This window comes from Lissotriton vulgaris, chromosome 11 (genome assembly GCF_964263255.1).
Source record: "Lissotriton vulgaris chromosome 11, aLisVul1.2, whole genome shotgun sequence".
NCBI classification, from domain to species: Eukaryota; Metazoa; Chordata; class Amphibia; order Caudata; family Salamandridae; genus Lissotriton; species Lissotriton vulgaris.
The window spans coordinates 102,850,992-102,870,423 of NC_141699.1; the positions used below are offsets into that span (position 1 = coordinate 102,850,992).

General features: G+C 42.4%; 1 protein-coding gene across 4 annotated transcripts in view; it reads right to left on the bottom strand.

Annotated features, from left to right (window-relative positions):
* The window catches only part of GGT1 (gamma-glutamyltransferase 1), a 244,715-nt gene that overhangs the window by 81,728 nt on the left and 143,555 nt on the right, over positions 1-19,432 (bottom strand). For 2 of the 4 annotated variants that reach the window (XM_086942788.1, XM_086942789.1), the window contains 2 exons: positions 11,252-11,422; positions 10,568-10,698 (listed from right to left, as the gene is read on the bottom strand). In XM_086942788.1, the coding sequence (XP_086798914.1) occupies positions 10,568-10,698; positions 11,252-11,418 (298 nt within the window). In that variant the 5' untranslated portion in view covers positions 11,419-11,422. The remainder of the gene's footprint in view (positions 1-10,567; positions 10,699-11,251; positions 11,423-19,432) is intronic. The other 2 variants (XM_086942790.1, XM_086942791.1) reach the window with 1 other exon arrangement.

A 19,432-nucleotide genomic window follows, 5' to 3' on the forward strand; every position in this document is an offset into this window, starting at 1 on the left:
AAATGCTTTCAGGACGACATTTTGATTTTTTCAAGGAATAAAAGTGAGCATGTAGGTCATTTGAATGAAGTGTGCAAAAGGTTAGAGAGTCATGGACTCACATTAAAAGCTCATAAATGTAAACTTTTTAAACACACAGTTGAATATTTGGGGCACACTATCTGGAAATGGAATTATTCCTAAGAAAACTAATGTTGATGCTATAGTTAGAGCGCCATCACCTGTCAATAAGGATCAATTATTGTCGTTCACAGGTATGTGTGAATATTACAGTAAATTTGTCGAAAGTTTCGCGACCAAGATGGAACCACTGCGGGCTTTGTAAAGGCAGAATGTGAAATATGTATGGTCAAATGGTCAAATGAACAACAGAAAGCTTTTGAATCGTAAAAAGTGATATTGTTAATGCTCCCACGTTGAAACCCTTTAGAATGAAGGAGTGTATTATCACGGTTGATGCTAGTTTATACGGGTTAGGTGGAGTTTTATCTCAAAGGGAAGGAAAAGAAGAGTGGAATGTAGCTTTGAGAGAGAGTTACTTGCGTGTGTGTGTGGGCAGTAGAACATTTTAGATTGTATGTGTGGGGTTATAGGTTTGTTCTGAGAACAGACCACAAACCAGTGAATATCTGGTCTACAGGAGGTGGTTGGCATTCTACAGCCAGAATTGCGAGATTGTCATCCAGATTGCAGGAGTACAATTTTAGTACAGAGTTTGTTCCGGAAAAAAAAATGTCACAGCTGATTTTCTTTCTCGATTACCGTGTGAACAGGACAAGGTGGATGTGATTAAAGAAGAAGATTTTGTTCTGACAATAGCTGATGTGGTAGGTGATCAGTTTCAAGAGATTACAGAAGAGAAGTGGGACAGTTGTGTAAGGGAAGATGATAAGTGGTGTACCCTTAAAAAATATGTTACGGAAGGTTGGCCAAAGAAAAGTTTAATTAAGGAAGAGTTTTTACCGTTCGCTAAGGTAGCAGATGAATTGGAATTGGAGAATGATTTTCTGTTTAAGTCAGGCGAGTGTGTTCCACCACAAGGAATACAAGATGTCATTCTCAAGTTGGCTCATAAGACGCATTCGGGTATATCTTCTATGAAGTGGTTGATTAGGTTTTTTTTTGGTGGCCAGGAATGGATGTGTTCATTGATAGAATAGTAAGAGAATGTCCAGAGTGTGTGTCAAGTGAGAAGATGCTCAGAATTAATGTTCCACCTTTAAAGGTAGTGAAGTGGCCAGACATGCCGTGGCAAAAGTTAGCCTTTGATATTGCTGGTCCATTTAAGAACTTACCAGAAAATTCACGGTATGCATTAGTGTTGATTGATTTCCACTCAAAATGGCCAGAAGTAAAGTTTGTACCCAGTGCTACCACTAATGCTGTAATCATTTTTTAAAAGAGATTTTTGCTCGAGAGGGTTGTCCTTCTGTGTTAGTTACAGACAATGGGGTGCAATTGAAGTCAATAAAAATAGAAAATTTCTTAAAGGGACATGGAATTTTACACAAGTGTACATCATTATACGAACCGCAGGAAAACGGCCAAGTTGAACGTTTTAATAGAGTCCTGAAGTCTTATGTAACAGATGTGGTCGATGCACGTGGAGAATGGATGAATGAATTAAGAGAAAGGTTGTGGATTTATCGAATCACACCTCATTCAACAACAGAACTTAGTCCTTTTAAATTACTAAAAGGAAGAGACCCTGCATCAAGAATTTGTCCATAGTGGTTTAAGAATAAATGTCAAGATAAATTGGATTTTAAGGAATGTGTACATGATACAGCTAGGAAAGTTGAGGCAAAGCAAAACAAGACCATGTGTTGGTACAACAAGAAATGGAAGGTCAAATCTCATAATTTTGTTGAGGGGGATTGGGTGAGAATTAGGAGACCAGGTGTGATGACAAAAGGTTCATGTAAATTTGGTAGGCCTATTCAAATCAAAAAAGTATTTAGCAATTGTGTAATTACCCAAGATGGAAAATTGTGGAATGTAAGGAGAATTGCCAAGTGTAATAATTTTGGTCATGATGTTAGTTCTAAGTATAAATCCAATCCTTGTTTTTCAGGACAGAATGACAATGACACAGTAGCTTCAAGGATCAAACAAAATATCCGTGTAAAGAATAGACCAGTTAAGTTTAAGGACTATGTTTGATTCTTTTGGCTTTGTTTATTTTATGGAAAAGGGGGATATGTTACATTCTGTATCTGGTTTCCCACATATTGATTTATATCTGCTCACATGACATCATAGGGTTCCTGAGATGCCTGCCTGCATACCATGTTGATATTCCAATGTGGTTCTTGGTTCTAGAAGGTACATCAGACTGTAAGGGCAGTTGTATCTGGACCTTAGGCAGAGAAGCTGTAAATGCTGTGCTGAACATTAAACTACAACTTATACTACTTTGTTTCCTGTGTGATTCCACCATCCTTAGATACAGAAAAGCTAAAATCTTTCTGCATGTTGCTACACATTCCCAGGGGCTGCCATTTTTATTGCAATTGGTTTTATTATTATTTAAAGACCAAGGTCTAAATAAACAATGCTTTGACGGACTGACTGCCGTTTTCATTTTTATTTTAAAAACGGACTTGGTATTGAACTGCTTCTAATAGCTATTTACAACAATCTCTAACAGGTTTTTGATGTGTTTCATTTCGCACTAAAGTTTTATCTTTATTCATGTTTGCAAACGTGCTCACTCTTATTTAAAGGAGCCACGCGCTAAGGATTTAAGTGTTTTGTGGGAAAGGTCGGTGTGACCATGTATTTTATGTAGGGCCACTGGAATTATTTGGCACGGGAGGGCCAAATTATGCAGCTGGGTTGACTATATTATGTGGCAAAAAAAGGCAAATTATGTGGCATAATGCAGCACATTTTGTGATAGATTTACTTCCCCGTTTTTATAGTTATTAACACTGTCTAGGCATATATTGCACCTCATTAGTACCAGTTTAAAACCCAAATACAGCAATAAGCAACAGAAACGTAATCAATCAATCTTTGCAAAAGGCCTTTCGCTGCGCAGCAACATGTGTCATTGTGCTTTTAGTAACTTCTCGGCCCGGCTTGCTTGAATCCTGATGGTGCAGTGAGAAAGGGACTCATGTCTGAGTATACCCTGCCACACCTATAGTGGCCAAAAACGATTCAGAAAAGGGGGTGTGATGAACAGAGTGTCTGAATTAAGCAGACCACTCTTACCCAGTCCAAAGATCAGGGCTTGATCCATCACCGTTATTTATCTCACTGCACCATCCCAGCTCAGAACCTGGCTATATGCAAATCAGTCTGTCCCTGGCCCAGTGTATCATGGGAACAGGGCAGACTAAACTACCAAGCCAATTCTTCACCAGAAAGGAGACAAGCTACCGGGGACCGGTTTCTGGCATTTCAGCCTTCTTCGGCCCGGCTTGCTTGAATCCTGATGGTGCAGTGAGAAAGGGAAGACCTATTGGCTATGCCAATGCTTGTTAAACCTGGCAAGGTTTATGAAATGGTAAGAGCTACATAAAGCAGCATTCTGCTGATTCCAAGCTTCTGTTTGTTCTGCTTAGGCTTCGACTCCCAATTTTTCATAAATGCCAGGCCGGCAGAATGGAGGCCCAGTCTCTGACTAACACCTGAGTGATTTATATGAGGATAAATAACATGGCTGCTATCGTCTGACCGTGCAAAACAGGCCAAAGCCGGGTGGAAGGCGACGTGTGCACAGAGCTGCAGGAGCTGAGGCAGCAGAGCGGCGCGCGATCTCGGAGCCCAGGCAAGGCCGCGCGCACATCCTGGAAATTGGAACGACAGGCACGCGGAGCCTCGCTTCACGTCCATCATGCCGGTATGCGCTGGGTATAAAAAGCCCCGGAGATTGCATCATTGCCGTTCCTGCCCCATGTCTTTTCTATTTTTTAACGACAGGGTGGAAAATATAACAGAGCACTCACAAGGTTCGAGTGTGACCACATAAATCATGCCCGACAACAATTGCAGTCTTTTTGGAATTAGACGTAAAAGGAGTATTCTTGTTGACTGCATATAGTCCTGCAGTATAGCGCGACACCTGACATTTCCAAATGTTAAAAAATACAAAGAATACATCTTGTCATATCTTTTAGATTAACTGTTGTATGCTTTAGCTGATAATTCCTAAACTGGCCGGGCCGTGGTTCTCTTCACTCTTGGGATTGAAGCGAGACACTGGCTTGACTCGGATTGCGCTGTCAAGTGTCACCCATCCCATGGTAGACTAGAACGCCTTTTCACAATATTTCCGCATCCCCCACGGACTAAAAATGACCACGCAATTTCGTGGCACTTGCCAGAGTCAGCAAAGTCAACCGATAAGATACAATAAAGCCAGTAGCTGCTCCGTCTGCTCATAAAAAAAAGCATGTAGGCTCGGTAGAATACAAAATGACTTTCTAAAGATCCCACTCCTTTTACCTTCCATATCCAGTGTGCTCCAGGCAGGAGAATGTTAATGGGATAAACAGTGACAGATTTGCAAAATAAGAATTAAATAAATAGAAATATTCACATAATTTAAGATAATTCCACAAGCTACCTTTATCTTGCCTGAAATGTTTCTGTACAAATGCAATTGTTTTGTGTATGTGTAGGACGCAGGATTGTGTCCCACGGTATTGTTGTGCTCATATTTTTTTTTGCATTTATAATTCATTAAATTGATTGTCCGGCCGGACATCATCAATATAGCACTGACTAAAGTCTATATTAATCACATCTTTCCTGTGTCTTTAACGGACCATTGTTTTCGTATAAAACTGACACCCAAGGTCTTTATCTACCTTGTGGGTTCCCTTATTTGGTTTAAAATATACTCACATCCCAGTAGCATGTGTCATGGACAATAGGTCAGTGCGGAAAAAGTAAGAGGCCTGCGGAAGGTTCCAGTCGGTATTTCGATCTATACCTTTGGGGCCCCGCATAAAGGATTTTTTTTATCACTATGCCTTTACTGGTGGTATCACTATGCCTTTACTGGTGGTAAGGTTGGGCGGAATAAATTTGATAAATGGACGAATTTCACTATTTTTTTTAAGCCACCTCGAGGAGCGAAGTGTCATGCTATTAAAACAGCCAAATTTGTCCAACAAGCGCAACAGAGAAATATGTGGATTTCGGGCAATTTGTAGGACTTTCCCTGGTCAACAAACTGAACCAAACGCCACCCAATCTGTCCAAGAACCAGGAAGTGCGCTGTTCATGGGCAGTTTTCGGGCTGCTAGTGACAAACACTCGTGTTTTTCGTCCGTGGCAGGCGGAAGCGAATCCATGAAATGTTGCGGATTCACAAAGCGGTCCAATTCCGGTTACCGAAAATAATAAAAATGTCAATTTCGCCCAGCCCTGGCGCTGCCCTCTTTCTCTTCCATATCTGTCCTCTCCACGTTGAATTGTGGCGTCTTCCCTCATCTCTTTGCCCACAAACGCTATTTCCTGTCCTCAGAACAGCATGTTTGCTTGGTTTCATGATGCAGAGGGTGATGCTTAATGAATGGGTGAATGACTAACCCCAATGAAAATACTGAACATTTACATAGCGCCGCGTCCCGCCACTCAAGGTTCTTGCTACAACATTCTCGTCCATTGTATTGGAGTCCAACCTTTCATATTTGTTACGTGCAAGAACTAAGAGTTTTTCTTTAAGAAAAATGTTACTTTATGTGCTGTGACTATACGCCCCATGGCCTAGGTTCTTCCTGGCAGTGTTAATGTGTGATTTTCTGATTTTGCTGAATACATTATCTGCTCACCTATAGAAAACGGTTTCGGAGTTGTAAATGTAGATCTTGTAATACATACCGCTGGCCACTAGAAGACACAATTTCATCAAAGTTTACGTGCTGAGCGAACAGGTAATACAAGCACAATAGGCATTTGCAATGCAATAGGTCTCGCATTAGGGAAGTTTGAGCTATTGGTCTTGTAAATTACAAATATTTTATTTATGTGTTGGTTTTGAAAATATCCAAATTAATAGCTTTGTCATTTACAATGCCAATAGTTTTAACTTTCGCAAATGTGACATCTATAGCATTTGTAATGCAATATGTGTTGTATTTACGTGACTTGGATGTATTGATATTACAAATAACAATGGATTTAATTTTTTTTAAAATAATGAATACTGAAATAAAAGTTATTGTAATTTATGATGGCAATATCTTTAACTTTTGTAAATAACTTGTTTGAAGATTATGTTCAGTGTATTTTATTGTGAGGAAAATCCAAGAACAGAAGTGAAATATTAACATCTTTTTGTGACATTTGTAATAAAGCTTGAAACATTGAGAGAACAAATTTGAACCAGTTGTTGTTAAATGGTTGCACAGATTGATGCTGTGGTGGCGCTGAGTGATGTTGTGGTGGCGACGAGTGATGCTGTAGCGTTCAGTGATGCTGTGGGAGCGTATAGTGATGTTGTGGTGCCTCTGAGTGATCCTGTGGTGGTGCTGAGTGATGCTGTGGTGATGCGATAGAGTGAGTGCGATAGAGTGAGTGAGTGAGGGCGATAGAGTGAGGGCGATAGATAGAGGGCGATAGATAGATAGAGTGAGGGCAATAGATAGATAGAGTGAGGGCGATAGATAGAGTGAATGTGAAAGGCAGGAATGAATCTATTTTGAGGCGGCGAGTAGGGAGGGAACATCCTAACAAGTGGCAGAGGCATAGGAGTGGCCATTTCTCTAAAGGGAAAAAAATACTTTTTAGTACAGAAACATTTATAAATGCATGTTACATCAAATTTTAGCAGAAGTGTATACAAGTACAGAGTGACTCACAAATGTGAGTATTTCTGGGAACGCCTGGCAGAAACCACTTCCATTGAATATGGCAGAAAATATTGTGAATTGCTTAAAAGTCAGCAATATATTAACTGTAGGTGAATTTTATGAACTGGCCATTGTTAATATGAGCAATTTAACGTAGTGTGTGTTTCCAGCGAAATGACTTCCATCGGGTTTGTGCTGTAAAAATCTGCAAACAAAGCAGAGGCTCACGTGGTGCCAGTGTTGATCTCTGCAACCTGAGATCTTTTTTGTTTCATCAGCGGGAACATCGGTGTTCTCGGCACTGGCATCTAATGATCAACACCATACTTAGAACAGTCTACCATTTGGTGGCACTGCTCATCTAATTTAGAGATGAGCAGAACAGTTGTTTAGGAATAATGTATACATTAAAATTGCTAATACCTGCTGCCCCAGCCATTTCTTTAGCTTTGGGGACCTGGAATAATCTGAGCTGTTGCATTTACATGCGAGAGATGGTTAGTAGTTTTGGCAGCGATGAAAGGGGCGATAGGTGGTGGAAGCTGCAGTGGCCTCCTGGTCAGAGCCCTGGCGCTTAATATTTTACAAATTAAGCACTGGGGAAACATCTAAGGTATTGTGGACTATTCCCAACTCCACCCATCTGAAGAGCTTCCTCCTTATACAGTGGATAAAGTGACCTTCACGAAAATGCTATTCCTGTTATGCCTGTGATTTGGGAGGAGGGGTCAGTGGGGGGGTTGATCAGGCAGAACTGGAGCAATGAAATGGCTCTGGCATAATGGTTGGAGCGGGCGACTTTGATGCAGGGGAACTGGATTCGAGTCAGCATTCTGACAGCTTTGAAGTGCTAGTACAAAAGTAAGGGGGGAATTTAAAACAAAGTACATAAAACATGAAAGGCGACCAGCGCACAAGATGGGGTGCTGCCATGATTGAGTGTTAAAAAACGACTTGGTTCAGCGGCGCACAAGAAGACTCCTGCAGCCATCATTTAATGTACATGTAATGTACATGACGCGCTGGAAATAAAAACAAGCGAATGCTAATGATGAAGTCCAGGGTGCCAGGCTGCTTTAAAAACAAGCTCTCTGCATTTCTGTGGTGGGGCGGGGGAGCGGCATTGGGTGGCGGGGGAGGGGGAGCGGCTTCCTTTGAAGTAGGATAAAATGACCTTCACAAAAATGCTGATCCCGTTATGCCGGTGATTGGGGGGGGGGGTTGATCAGGCAGAACTGGGCAATGAAGAGGCTCTGGCGTAATGGCTGTCGGGTAATGATGGGGTGCTGCCATGATTGAGTGTTAAAAAACGACTTGGTTCAGCGGCGCACAAGAAGCCTCCTGCAGCCATGATTTAATGTACATGTAATGTACATGACGCGCTGGAAATAAAAACTAGTACATGTCAATGACCCGAGATGAAAGCAGCATTCCTCGGGGGAGGCGGCTTCCTCACGGAACCTCTCCGGCCAGCTTTTAAGGCCTGAGCAGGGGTGCTTGGCGGCGGAGAGGCCGCTGAGCACCGCTGCTGTGTCACACACGAATGAGACGGCGGGAGGTGCGCGTGCATGAGATGGGGCGCAGGGGTGAGGGACAGTGCGTGAGAGACAAAGCGGCAGAAAGGACACGGGGAGAGTCGCGAGTGACAAAGTGACTAGAGGTGAGACCCAGTGAGACAGTGAGAGAAGCGAGATGGGTCAGAGGGGTAGAGACAGAGGTGTGACAGACACGGAAACTTAGTGAGTCACAGAGTGAGGGAGAGTGGTTAAAGAGACAGCAGCGAGAGAGCTTAGGTTAGTGACAAAGAAAGGGAGAGAGGGGAGAAACCTGTGGCTTGAATGAGACCGTGCGAGAAGCTGGAATAGAGTCAGAGGGTTAAGACACAGAGCAGCGAGAGAGACGGATGAGGGAGTCACAGAGAGGTGAGGGAGACGGGGTGATTGAGAGGGGAGACAGTTGGTGGCAAGAGACCCTAGTTTAAGTGATTAAAAGTGGATAGAGGCCAAAAGGAAGGCGGACAATCTTACAAAATATCCAAGTGAGCTCAAATATGAAGTACACACTGCATTCCCACTCAAACAAGTCTGCAAGTGGGAGTAGTATCTGTCTGGAGAAGGGCTGCAGGTGAACGTGGCAAGTACATGGTTTGGAGGTTTATAAACAGCAGAAGACACAAGAAGCACCAAGACTTCAGCTCAAGGTTTTTCATAAGGCACACGCAAGTTTCCGCTCTGGTTCTCATTTGAAAAACGCAGGGAGTATCAAAATATTTGCTTTCTGCTCCGATTACGAGGGTCTGCTCACATTTAATAAAGGTGGGGATGGGTTGATCAGTTAAACTACCAGCTGCGCATTTTATAACAAGCTCTCGGCATTCTTCCTTTGAAGTCTGATGCAGAGGCATGGTGTGGGATGTGGCTGGCGATGTTGTGCACGCGCCTGCCTCACATGCCTGCCTCACATGAACTGTATGCGATCCGAAGTTTGGTAGACTTTTTGAACCGCTTACTATAATCTCACCTATTCAATCCCTAACGGAGTAGAATAGGCGAGACCTAAATAAAATAAAAACAGTCTCTCTTGACAATTCTTTATCCAGCGATTCTTTCCAAGCCAAGGCAAACACAGAAGCTGCATGCATGTACATTTTTTTCCAGCCAGTGTCCAAAATTTAGCTTCTATGATTCGAAGCAAAAACTATCAATAATGACATGATCCGACAGCTGTGTTTAAACTTTTAACTGAACTGGTATTTTTAAGTATTGTTTAGAGCTGAGGTTTACAATACAGCTCAAGCCTAGGTCCAAGGAGCGGTATTCACCATTATAAAATAAATTTTAATTGTAGCAGGAGGATATGGGACCTGAGGTGCTTTACGTACATAAGTATTGTGTGGGTGGAGTCTGGTGGGAATCAGATTACAGAACTAGGATGCGATGATAGGGTTGGACAAATGCAATTCGAGCAGTATTAGCACACAGCATGGTTTTGTGTTTTTTTTTTTTAATTACACGTGTACACAAATGTTTAAATTTCAAATATATTCACAATTTCATGCACATCAATGGAAATCAAGTTTGCAAGCTGCAACTTGCCTTCTGATGCTAATAAACCGTACTATTCCAGAACCAACGGGTTAGGGTTCCAAACTTGATCCATGTTAACAGGACATCCTGTTTCTTTCCTTTTAAAAAACAGTTAACAGCTGCATTAGTCCAGTTGGTTCAATGGAAGCAACCAAACTACAACTCCCAGAATGCATAGATTTAAAAAAAAAATTGGGAATGGGAATATAAAGCGCTGCAGATATGGACTTCACTTGCAACCATAATGTGGTGTGGCTCACTGGTTAGAGGCGGCAGACCCGGAAGCAGAGGACGGCCCGGGACCAGGGTTCAATTCCCGACGCAGCAGGGTCGTGAACCAGGCTCAGCGGACTCGATAATTCTCGCCTCGGTGCCCACTCTAACCAGGGATTACACTCGGCAACTCTGGGCATTAGCTTGCCTCATCTCCACAATGGCTCCCCACAAACGCCGGGGATGCCTGGTTTCACCTTGGAGATACCCAGGAGGGAACATCTCACAGGGAAAGCCTGGACGGGTTCCCCAGCGGTCTATAGCGCCAGGACGCCTCCGGGTAGCAGTGCGCTTTACAAGACACACACATTTACATTTACACACATATGGACCCAGTCAACCAATATAAAAATGGGCCCAGCGAAATCCCACTCCTTGATAGTACCCAGTGCCACTTACCTGTCTGGGCGTCATAAATGGTGAAGTAGAGCCCGCCTCCAATGCCCATGCTGTGCGCATTCATGAGCCCATCACAGACGAGAGCCGCGATGGCCGCATCCACCGCCGAGCCGTTCTCCTTCAGGACGTCCCTGCACGTAACAGAAGGACAACCAATCAGAATATCTCCTCACAATGCACAGAGGAGGGCATGTGTGGAGGCCCTGTCACTCTGATCAGGGCCAGGGCTATAGAAGTCATCATGAGGTGAGAAGGCAAGGCAGAGAAGAGGAACCAGATAGACCAAGGTGCCCTGAAGTTAAGAGGGGGGAAAGAATAGATGCTATGGTCACAGAGCTGTCAAGATTCCCAGTTCCTTACATGAACAAATCATTCAAATCAGGTTTTCACTGGAACTCGAAGTCCTGTTTGTGCTATTAACATGCGAGAACTACAAGACCCAGAATGCAAGGAAAGCACCTGTAATAAATGAGGTAATCAGGCACAAAACAAGGACACTTCAGAGCTCTGTGGGAAGGGATTAGTCTGGTTGAATTTACAGGCATTACCACAGAGAATGACAGGATGCCGAAGCAAATACAGTGGCCGCTTCTGGCCTGGCTTCATGAACAGTGGTACATTACGGACGGCTGTGTCACCACTCAAGCCCCTGGACAAGACACAAAGGACAGTGATGAGAGGTACCTGCCGATCTCCGAGCACGGCCCTGCATCTGTGGCCACTGCGGCTCTCTCGTAGATATGGTGACTGGTCGCCGGTTTTGAGCGGAGTCCAAAAAACAGCCCCAAAAACAGTGCCAGGGCCACCAGGAGCACCGCCAGGATGCCAACCGAGACATACCTTTTCTTCATCCTGCTGGGGAGATAGAGTGAATTTGTGTGAAACAGGGGCAACAATCTCCTGTATTTGACAATTTAGAAAATTTGCGAAAGTTGCTACGAAAATAAAGTTGTCTATTCACAGAACGAAGGAACACACACACCCGCCTCCGTCTTACACCCATGAATACACACACAGTACATAGTTAACACAGCTTCATTGCATGCCCATATCTCACACCCTCCCGTGAATAAACATGCAGTACAAATTTAACACCACTTCACTGCAAGCCCCTAACTCACACGTAGACACACTTGAATACACAAGCAGTACAGATTTAACACAGCATCATTGCAAGCCCCTATCTCACACACTTACTGCAAACCACTCATCCATGGACACACGCAAACACAACAGATTGACACAGAGATTCTGCATAGACATGCAAGAGCTATTATAAACACAGATTCAGCACATATATTATTTCAACTCCTACCACACACAACAAATTCAGCCCTTACAATAATGGTGCAAGGTCCTTTAACATACATAAGCAGAAGGCCCTGTCGTACAGAGAACAATTACTTCACACATAGCGTTGGTGCACACTCCTATCACACAAACCAGATTTAGCATGGTCATCAGCAGTGCTAGCTTCTAGCACATCAAACCATTATTTATGTAACACAGTCAGCATCAGTGCAAGCTTCTAGCATGTCAAAACAAGATTTATGTAACACAGAAGATCATCAGTGCAAGCTTCTAGCACACCAAAACATGATTTATGTAACACAGAAGATCATCAGTGCAAGCTTCTAGCACACCAAAACATGATTTATGTAACACAGTCCGCATCAGTGCAAGCTTCTAGGACACCAAAACATGATTTATGTAACAGTCCGCATAAGTGCAAGCTTCTAGCACGTCAAAACATGATTTATGTAACACAGAAGATCAGTGCAAGCTTCTAGCACGTCAAAACATGATTTATGTAACACAGAAGATCATCAGTGCAAGCTTCTAGCACACCAAAACATGATTTATGTAACACAGAAGATCATCAGTGCAAGCTTCTAGCACACAAAAACATGATTTATGTAACACAGAAGATCAGTGCAAGCTTCTAGGACACCAAAACATGATTTATGTAACACAGTCAGCATCAGTGCAAGCTTCTAGGACACCAAAACATGATTTATATAACACAGTCAGCATCAGTGCAAGCTTCTAGGACACCAAAACATGATTTATGTAACACAGAAGATCATCAGTGCAAGCTTCTAGCGCACCAAAACATGATTTATGTAACACAGATCAACAGTGCAAGCTTCTAGGACACCAAAACATGATTTGTGTAACACAGACTATCATCAGGGCAAGGCTCTAGCACTCCGAAAACATGATTTATGTAACGCAGACGATCATCAGCTTCAACTTCTAGCACACCAAAACAGGATTTATGCAACACAGACAATCATCAGTGCAAGCTTCCAGCACTCCACAATATGATTTATGTAACACAGATTGCATCAGTGAAAGCTTCTAGCACACCAGACATAATGTATGTAACTCAGACAGCATCTGTACAATCTTCTAGCACACCAGAACATGATTAGTGTAACACATTCAGCCTCAGTGCAAGGTGCTAGCACACCAGAACATGGTTTATGCAAATCAGTGCAAGCTTCTAGCACTCAAAACATGATTTATGTAACACAGAAGATCTTTAGTGCCAGCTTCTAGGCACACCAAAATATGATTTATGTGACACAGAAGGTGTCAATGCAAGCTTCTAGCACACCGAAACCTAATTTATGTAACAGACCTCATCAGTGCAAGCTTCTAGCGTACCAAATCAGGATTTAGCTAGCACGTCGAAACATAATTTATGTAACACAGATGATCATCAGTGCAATTTTCTAATACGCCGAAACATGATTTATGTAATGGTCACCATCATTGCAAGCTTCTTGTACACCGTAACAGGATTTATGTAACACATTCAGCATCAGTGCAAGCTTCTACCACAGCAAAACAGGATTTATGTAACACAGTCAGCATCGGCGCAAGCTTCTAGCACGCCGAAACATGATTTGTGTAACACAGATGATCATCAGTGCAATTTTCAAATACGCCGAAACGTAATTTATGTAATGCAGTCACCATCAGTGCAAGCTTCTTGTACACCATAACAGGATTTATGTAACACATTCAGTATCAGTGCAAGTTTCTAGAACACTAGAACATGATTTAAGTAACACTGACAATCATCAGTGCAAGCTTCTACCACAGCAAAACATGATTTATGTAACACAGTCAGCATCAGTGCAAGCTTCTAGCACGCCGAAACATGATTTATGTAACACAGTCAGCATCAGTGCAAGCTTCTAGCTAGACCAAACATGAAACCGAGACACCTTCAATGCAAGATCCTATCACAAATTCAGAAGGGGAAGCATCAGTGCAAGCTTTTAGCACACCAGAACATGATTTATCTAAGACAGTCAGCATCGGCACAAGCTTATAGCACATCAAACCATGATTTACTTAAAACAGGACAGCATTGGTGCAAGCTTCTAGCACATCAAACCATTGTTGTGTAGCATTTTAGAATCCAAGCGTAATTTACCGATTCATGCCCTTATATAGCTATAATTTACATTGCCCTTATATAGGCAGAGCAATCATACCCATATTTAGACATAACCCATTCAGTCCAAAAATATAGGCATGGCTACTTCCACTAGTTCCAAAAAGCGACAACGATTTCTTGGAAAACTCGGCTTCAGCAGTCAGGGACATCCCCTTGCTTGAATATTGATTTGTTCTAGAAATCATGGAGTTTTCAAAGAACTATCATTACCTTGGGGTTCTTTGATGATGTTATTATGTCCGACTTCACGTCAAACTAGGCACCTTCAAGGTATACATATGCCTACACTTGCCCTAGCAAATGCACCGTGGTTCGGAGCAGCTCGACTATCTACTTGCCCGACGCAGTTCGCTACAGCAAGTGCCGAAGGAAGCCGACCCTCCAGCTGACGCACTGACAGAGAGGCTGCCTTTCTCTCGCTGAGAACCCAGCTCGAGTGTTTCCAAGCTCCCCTCGTGGGGTGTTGGGAAATCGAGTCTGAGACAGCGATACCAGACCTCCTTCATTCTAAAACCAAGGTACAGAGCTGATAAGACCCTATGAGAAATATTGGTTAGATTCTTGGCAAAGAAAACTAAACCTATGCTACACCTCACTTACTTCTTCCCTCGTGTACTAGACTTAGGTTAGGTACATTGGGGTAGGCGTATTTTAAAAGCACCAGTTGAGTACTTTTAGCCTTTGTTATTTATGTATGTATTTATCTATGGTCTAGAAACGTCAAAATGCTTTTACAGAATTATTTTATAATACTCTTCTTACTGTACGCATTATACTTTGCAACCAGTATTACGATTGTAGAAGTTCACTTTACTTGCCTGAGAAAGAAGACTGTTCAATAAAACCCTTTTATTGAAAACGCTTGTCTCTTTATTTCTATGCATCTCTGATGAAACTAAGCATGCACGATTGACTGAGTAAAATATCTATCTATTGTTTCAACGACTCTGAAGATCAGTTTTATTCTTGGGGAAACAAAGTTGTCATGTTTATGCGGTTGTCAGAAACTAATCCCTTCTTGTTTATTCGAGAAAGTTTCTAGTGACCTCTGAGCTAGCTGGCACTCACAATTAAGTCTAATATATTCGATAGAGACCTAGTAGACATAAGTCCTACGTCAAATCGATAAGATATGTTATTCCAATGCGCAGAGCCTATTGGGAATATAGGAACTACACTACACCATGATCTACTTAACACAGGACAGCAACAGTGCAAGCTTCCGCCACATCAAAACACGATTTTTGTAACAGTCCGTATTAGCACAAGCTTCTAGCACACCAGAACATGATTTACTTACCACAGACACCATCAGTGCAAGCTTCTAGCACACCAAAACACGATTTATATACAACGGGCAGCATCAGTGCAAGCTTCTGGCACACCAAAACATGATTTATATAGAACGGGCAGAATCAGTGCAATCTTCTGCCACCCCGAAACATGATTTATGTAACACAGTCAGCATCAGTGCAAACTTCCAGCACATCGAAACAGCATCACTGCAAGTTCCTATCATACAGAACAGATTTGGCACGGACAGCATCGGTGCAAGCTTCTAGAGCACCAAAATAACACAGGACAGATTTGACAAACATGAGTGCCATCGCCTCTCACACGCCCAGAACAGATTTAATAGGGACATCACTACAAACTTCTATAACACACACAGAAGCACACAACACATTGGCAAAGATGGCATCAGTGCATGGTTCGACTGGACATCCAAAAGAGATTTTGTCACAGAGAGCATCAGTCCACACTCATCACACAAGCACAACAGACTGAGTACCGAAACTAGCAAAGCAAGCTCCTTTTACATTCACAAATAACATTCATCTCAAACAACACCATACACATAGTGGTATCACACACAGATACAGCACCAGATGCAAGGTGGTATCACACAGGGATACTGCACATACAGCACCATATGCAAGGTGGGATCACACACATACAACACCGAATGCAAGGTGGTATCACACACAGATACAGCACATATAGCACTGTATGCAAGAATGTATCATACACAGATACAACACCAGATGCAAGGTGCTATCACACACAGATACAGCACCGTATGCAAGGTGGTATCACACACACATACAGCACCGTATGCAAGGTGGTATCACACACACATACAGCACCGTATGCAAGGTGGTATCACACACACAGATACAGCACATACAGCACTGTATAGAAGATGGTATCACACACAGATACCATACATACAGCACCGAATGCAAGGTGGTATCACACACAGATACAGCACATATAGCACTGTATGCAAGAGTGTATCATACACAGATACAACACCAGATGGAAGGTGGTATCACACACAGATACATAGACAATTTGGAAGGTGGTATCACACACAGATACCACACATACAGCACCATATGCAAGGTGAGATCACACACAGGTTCAGCACATAAAGCACCATATGCAAGGTGGTATCACACACACATACAGCACCGTATGCAAGGTGGTATCACACACACAGATACAGCACATACAGCACTGTATAGAAGATGGTATCACACACAGATACCATACATACAGCACCGAATGCAAGGTGGTATCACACACAGATACAGCACATGTAGCACTGTATGCAAGAGTGCATCATACACAGATACAACACCAGATGGAAGGTGGTATCACACACAGATACATAGACAATTTGGAAGGTGGTATCACACACAGATACCACACATACAGCACCATATGCAAGGTGGGATCACACACAGATACATCACATGCAGCACCATAGTTGTGTTAAATTTGATTTGGGACAAGCAGCATTGAGACCAGAACTAACAGTCCTTTGCCTTGTTTACAATCGTTTCAAATTAACTGTGTAAAGGCACTTTTTGACTGCCCTATACTTGCTCCTACCATGTGATTTGTTGTTTAATTATGAGATGCCTATTGTAGAAATCATGTATTTTCAATTTTTTTAAATCTTTGATGGGGACCGTGTTACCCTATGATGTGTTTTTTATTCTGTATTTTATCGTGATGATCTATTTCTGTGATTCTTATCATTGATATTTTAATTTAAAAAATAGTTTTTATTATAAGGACCGTTGTAACCTGAATGGAGCTGTTCCAAATGTGAGAGTACTGACTGAGTGGGATGATAATTGGTGTCTTTAACGTATTACTTTAGTTCAAAGGGAATCTTTACAACTATATTGTTGATTTTGGTGCTCTGTTCCATTGGACTTTATGAGCCCCCCTCCTTGTTTTCAAGGTATCACACACAGATACAGAGCCAATTTGGAAGGTGGGATCACACACAGATACCGTACATAAAGCACCATATGCAAGGTGGGATCACACACATACAGCACCGTATTCAAGATGGTATCACACACAGATACAGCACATACAGAACATTATTCAAGGTGGTATCACACACAGATACTACACATAAAACACCATATGCAAGGTGGTATCACAAACATACAGCTCTGTATACATGGTGGTATCGGACACAGATACAGAGACAATTTGGAAGGTGGTATCACACACAGATACCGCACATAAAGCACCATATGCAAGGTGGGATCACACACATACAGCACTGTATGCAAGGTGGTATCACACACAAATACAGCACATAAAGCACCATATGCAAGGTGATATCACACACTGATACAGCACATACAGCACTGTATGCAAGGTGGGATCACACACATACAGCACCGTATTCAAGGTGGTATCGCACACAGATACAGAGACAATTTGGAAGGTGGTATCACGCACAGATACCGCACATACAGCACCATATGCAAGGTGGGATCACACACATACAGCACCGTATGCAAGGTGGTATCACACAGATACAGCACATAAAGCACCATATGCAAGGTGGTATCACACACAGATAAAGTACACACAGCACCATATGCAAGGTGGTATCACACACAGATAAAGTACATACAGCACTGTATGCAAGGTGGTATTGCACACACATACAGCACTGTATGCAAGGTGGTATCACACACAAATACAGCACATAAAGCACCATATGCAAGGTGATATCACACACAGATACAGCACATACAGCACTGTATGCAAGGTGGGATCACACACATACAGCACTGTATTCAAGGTGGTATCGCACACAGATACAGCACATACAGAACATTATGCAAGGTGGTATCACACACAGATACTACACATAAAGCACCATATGCAAGGTGGTATCACACACACATACAGCACCTTATGCAAAGTGGTATCACACACAGATACAGCACATACAGCACTGTATGCAAGGTGGTATCACACACAGATACTACACATATAGCACCGTATGCAAGGTGGTATCACAAACATACAGCACTGTATACATGGTGGTATCGCACACAGATACAGAGCCAATTTGGAAGGTGGTATCACACACAGATACCGCACATAAAGCACCATATGCAAGGTGGGATCACACACATACAGCACTGTATGCAAGGTGGTATCACACACAAATACAGCACATAAAGCACCATATGCAAGGTGATATTACACACTGATACAGCACATACAGCACTGTATGCAAGGTGGGATCACACACATACAGCACCGTATTCAAGGTGGTATCACACACAGATACAGCACATAAAGCACCATATGCAAGGTGGTATCACACACAGATAAAGTACATACAGCACCATATGCAAGGTGGTATGTGTTGGGTATGTACATATGTTATGGGAGCTGTCACGAGCGTCCACGAGCGTCCACAGTAGCCTGTAGCTCGTGGCAAGCTCGTGTGTGTAGTTACCATGTTTGCCTTTGAATATGTGGAATGTAGCTGTGTTGAGACTGTGTAACTGTTACTGGCATTACTAGCCTGCAACTCAAGACGAGAGGATCCAAATAAACTCACGTCCAACTACTTCAAGTTTCCTGCGTAATTTATTGACTTCCCTACACTGGCGACGAGGATGGGATGTTTTTAGTGTCTCTAAAGATTTTGACAAGTCGAAAAGAAGTTTTTTACAGAAGAATGAATTTTCTTCTAGAAATGATAACAAATTTAAGAGTCAAAAATATGACCAGAAAACCTCAAAATTGTTATGTTTTAGGTGTGGAAGTGATGCACACTTAGCAGACTGTAAAAACTGTCCAGCTTTAGGGAAAACATGTTCAAAATGCTACAAGAAAGGCCACTTTACAAGATGTTGTAGGTCATCATCGGGGAAGATGAATTGTATACATGAATGCTGCGAAGGTTATCAATTGGACGATGAAGAAACATTTCAAGTGAATACTGTTATTAATGTATGTGAAGATGGAGATTGCACTAAATTTCCATCCTGTGTTATAACTATTGATGATGTGAGTTTGGAAATTTTCGTAGACTCATGTGCATGGTATAGTATTAT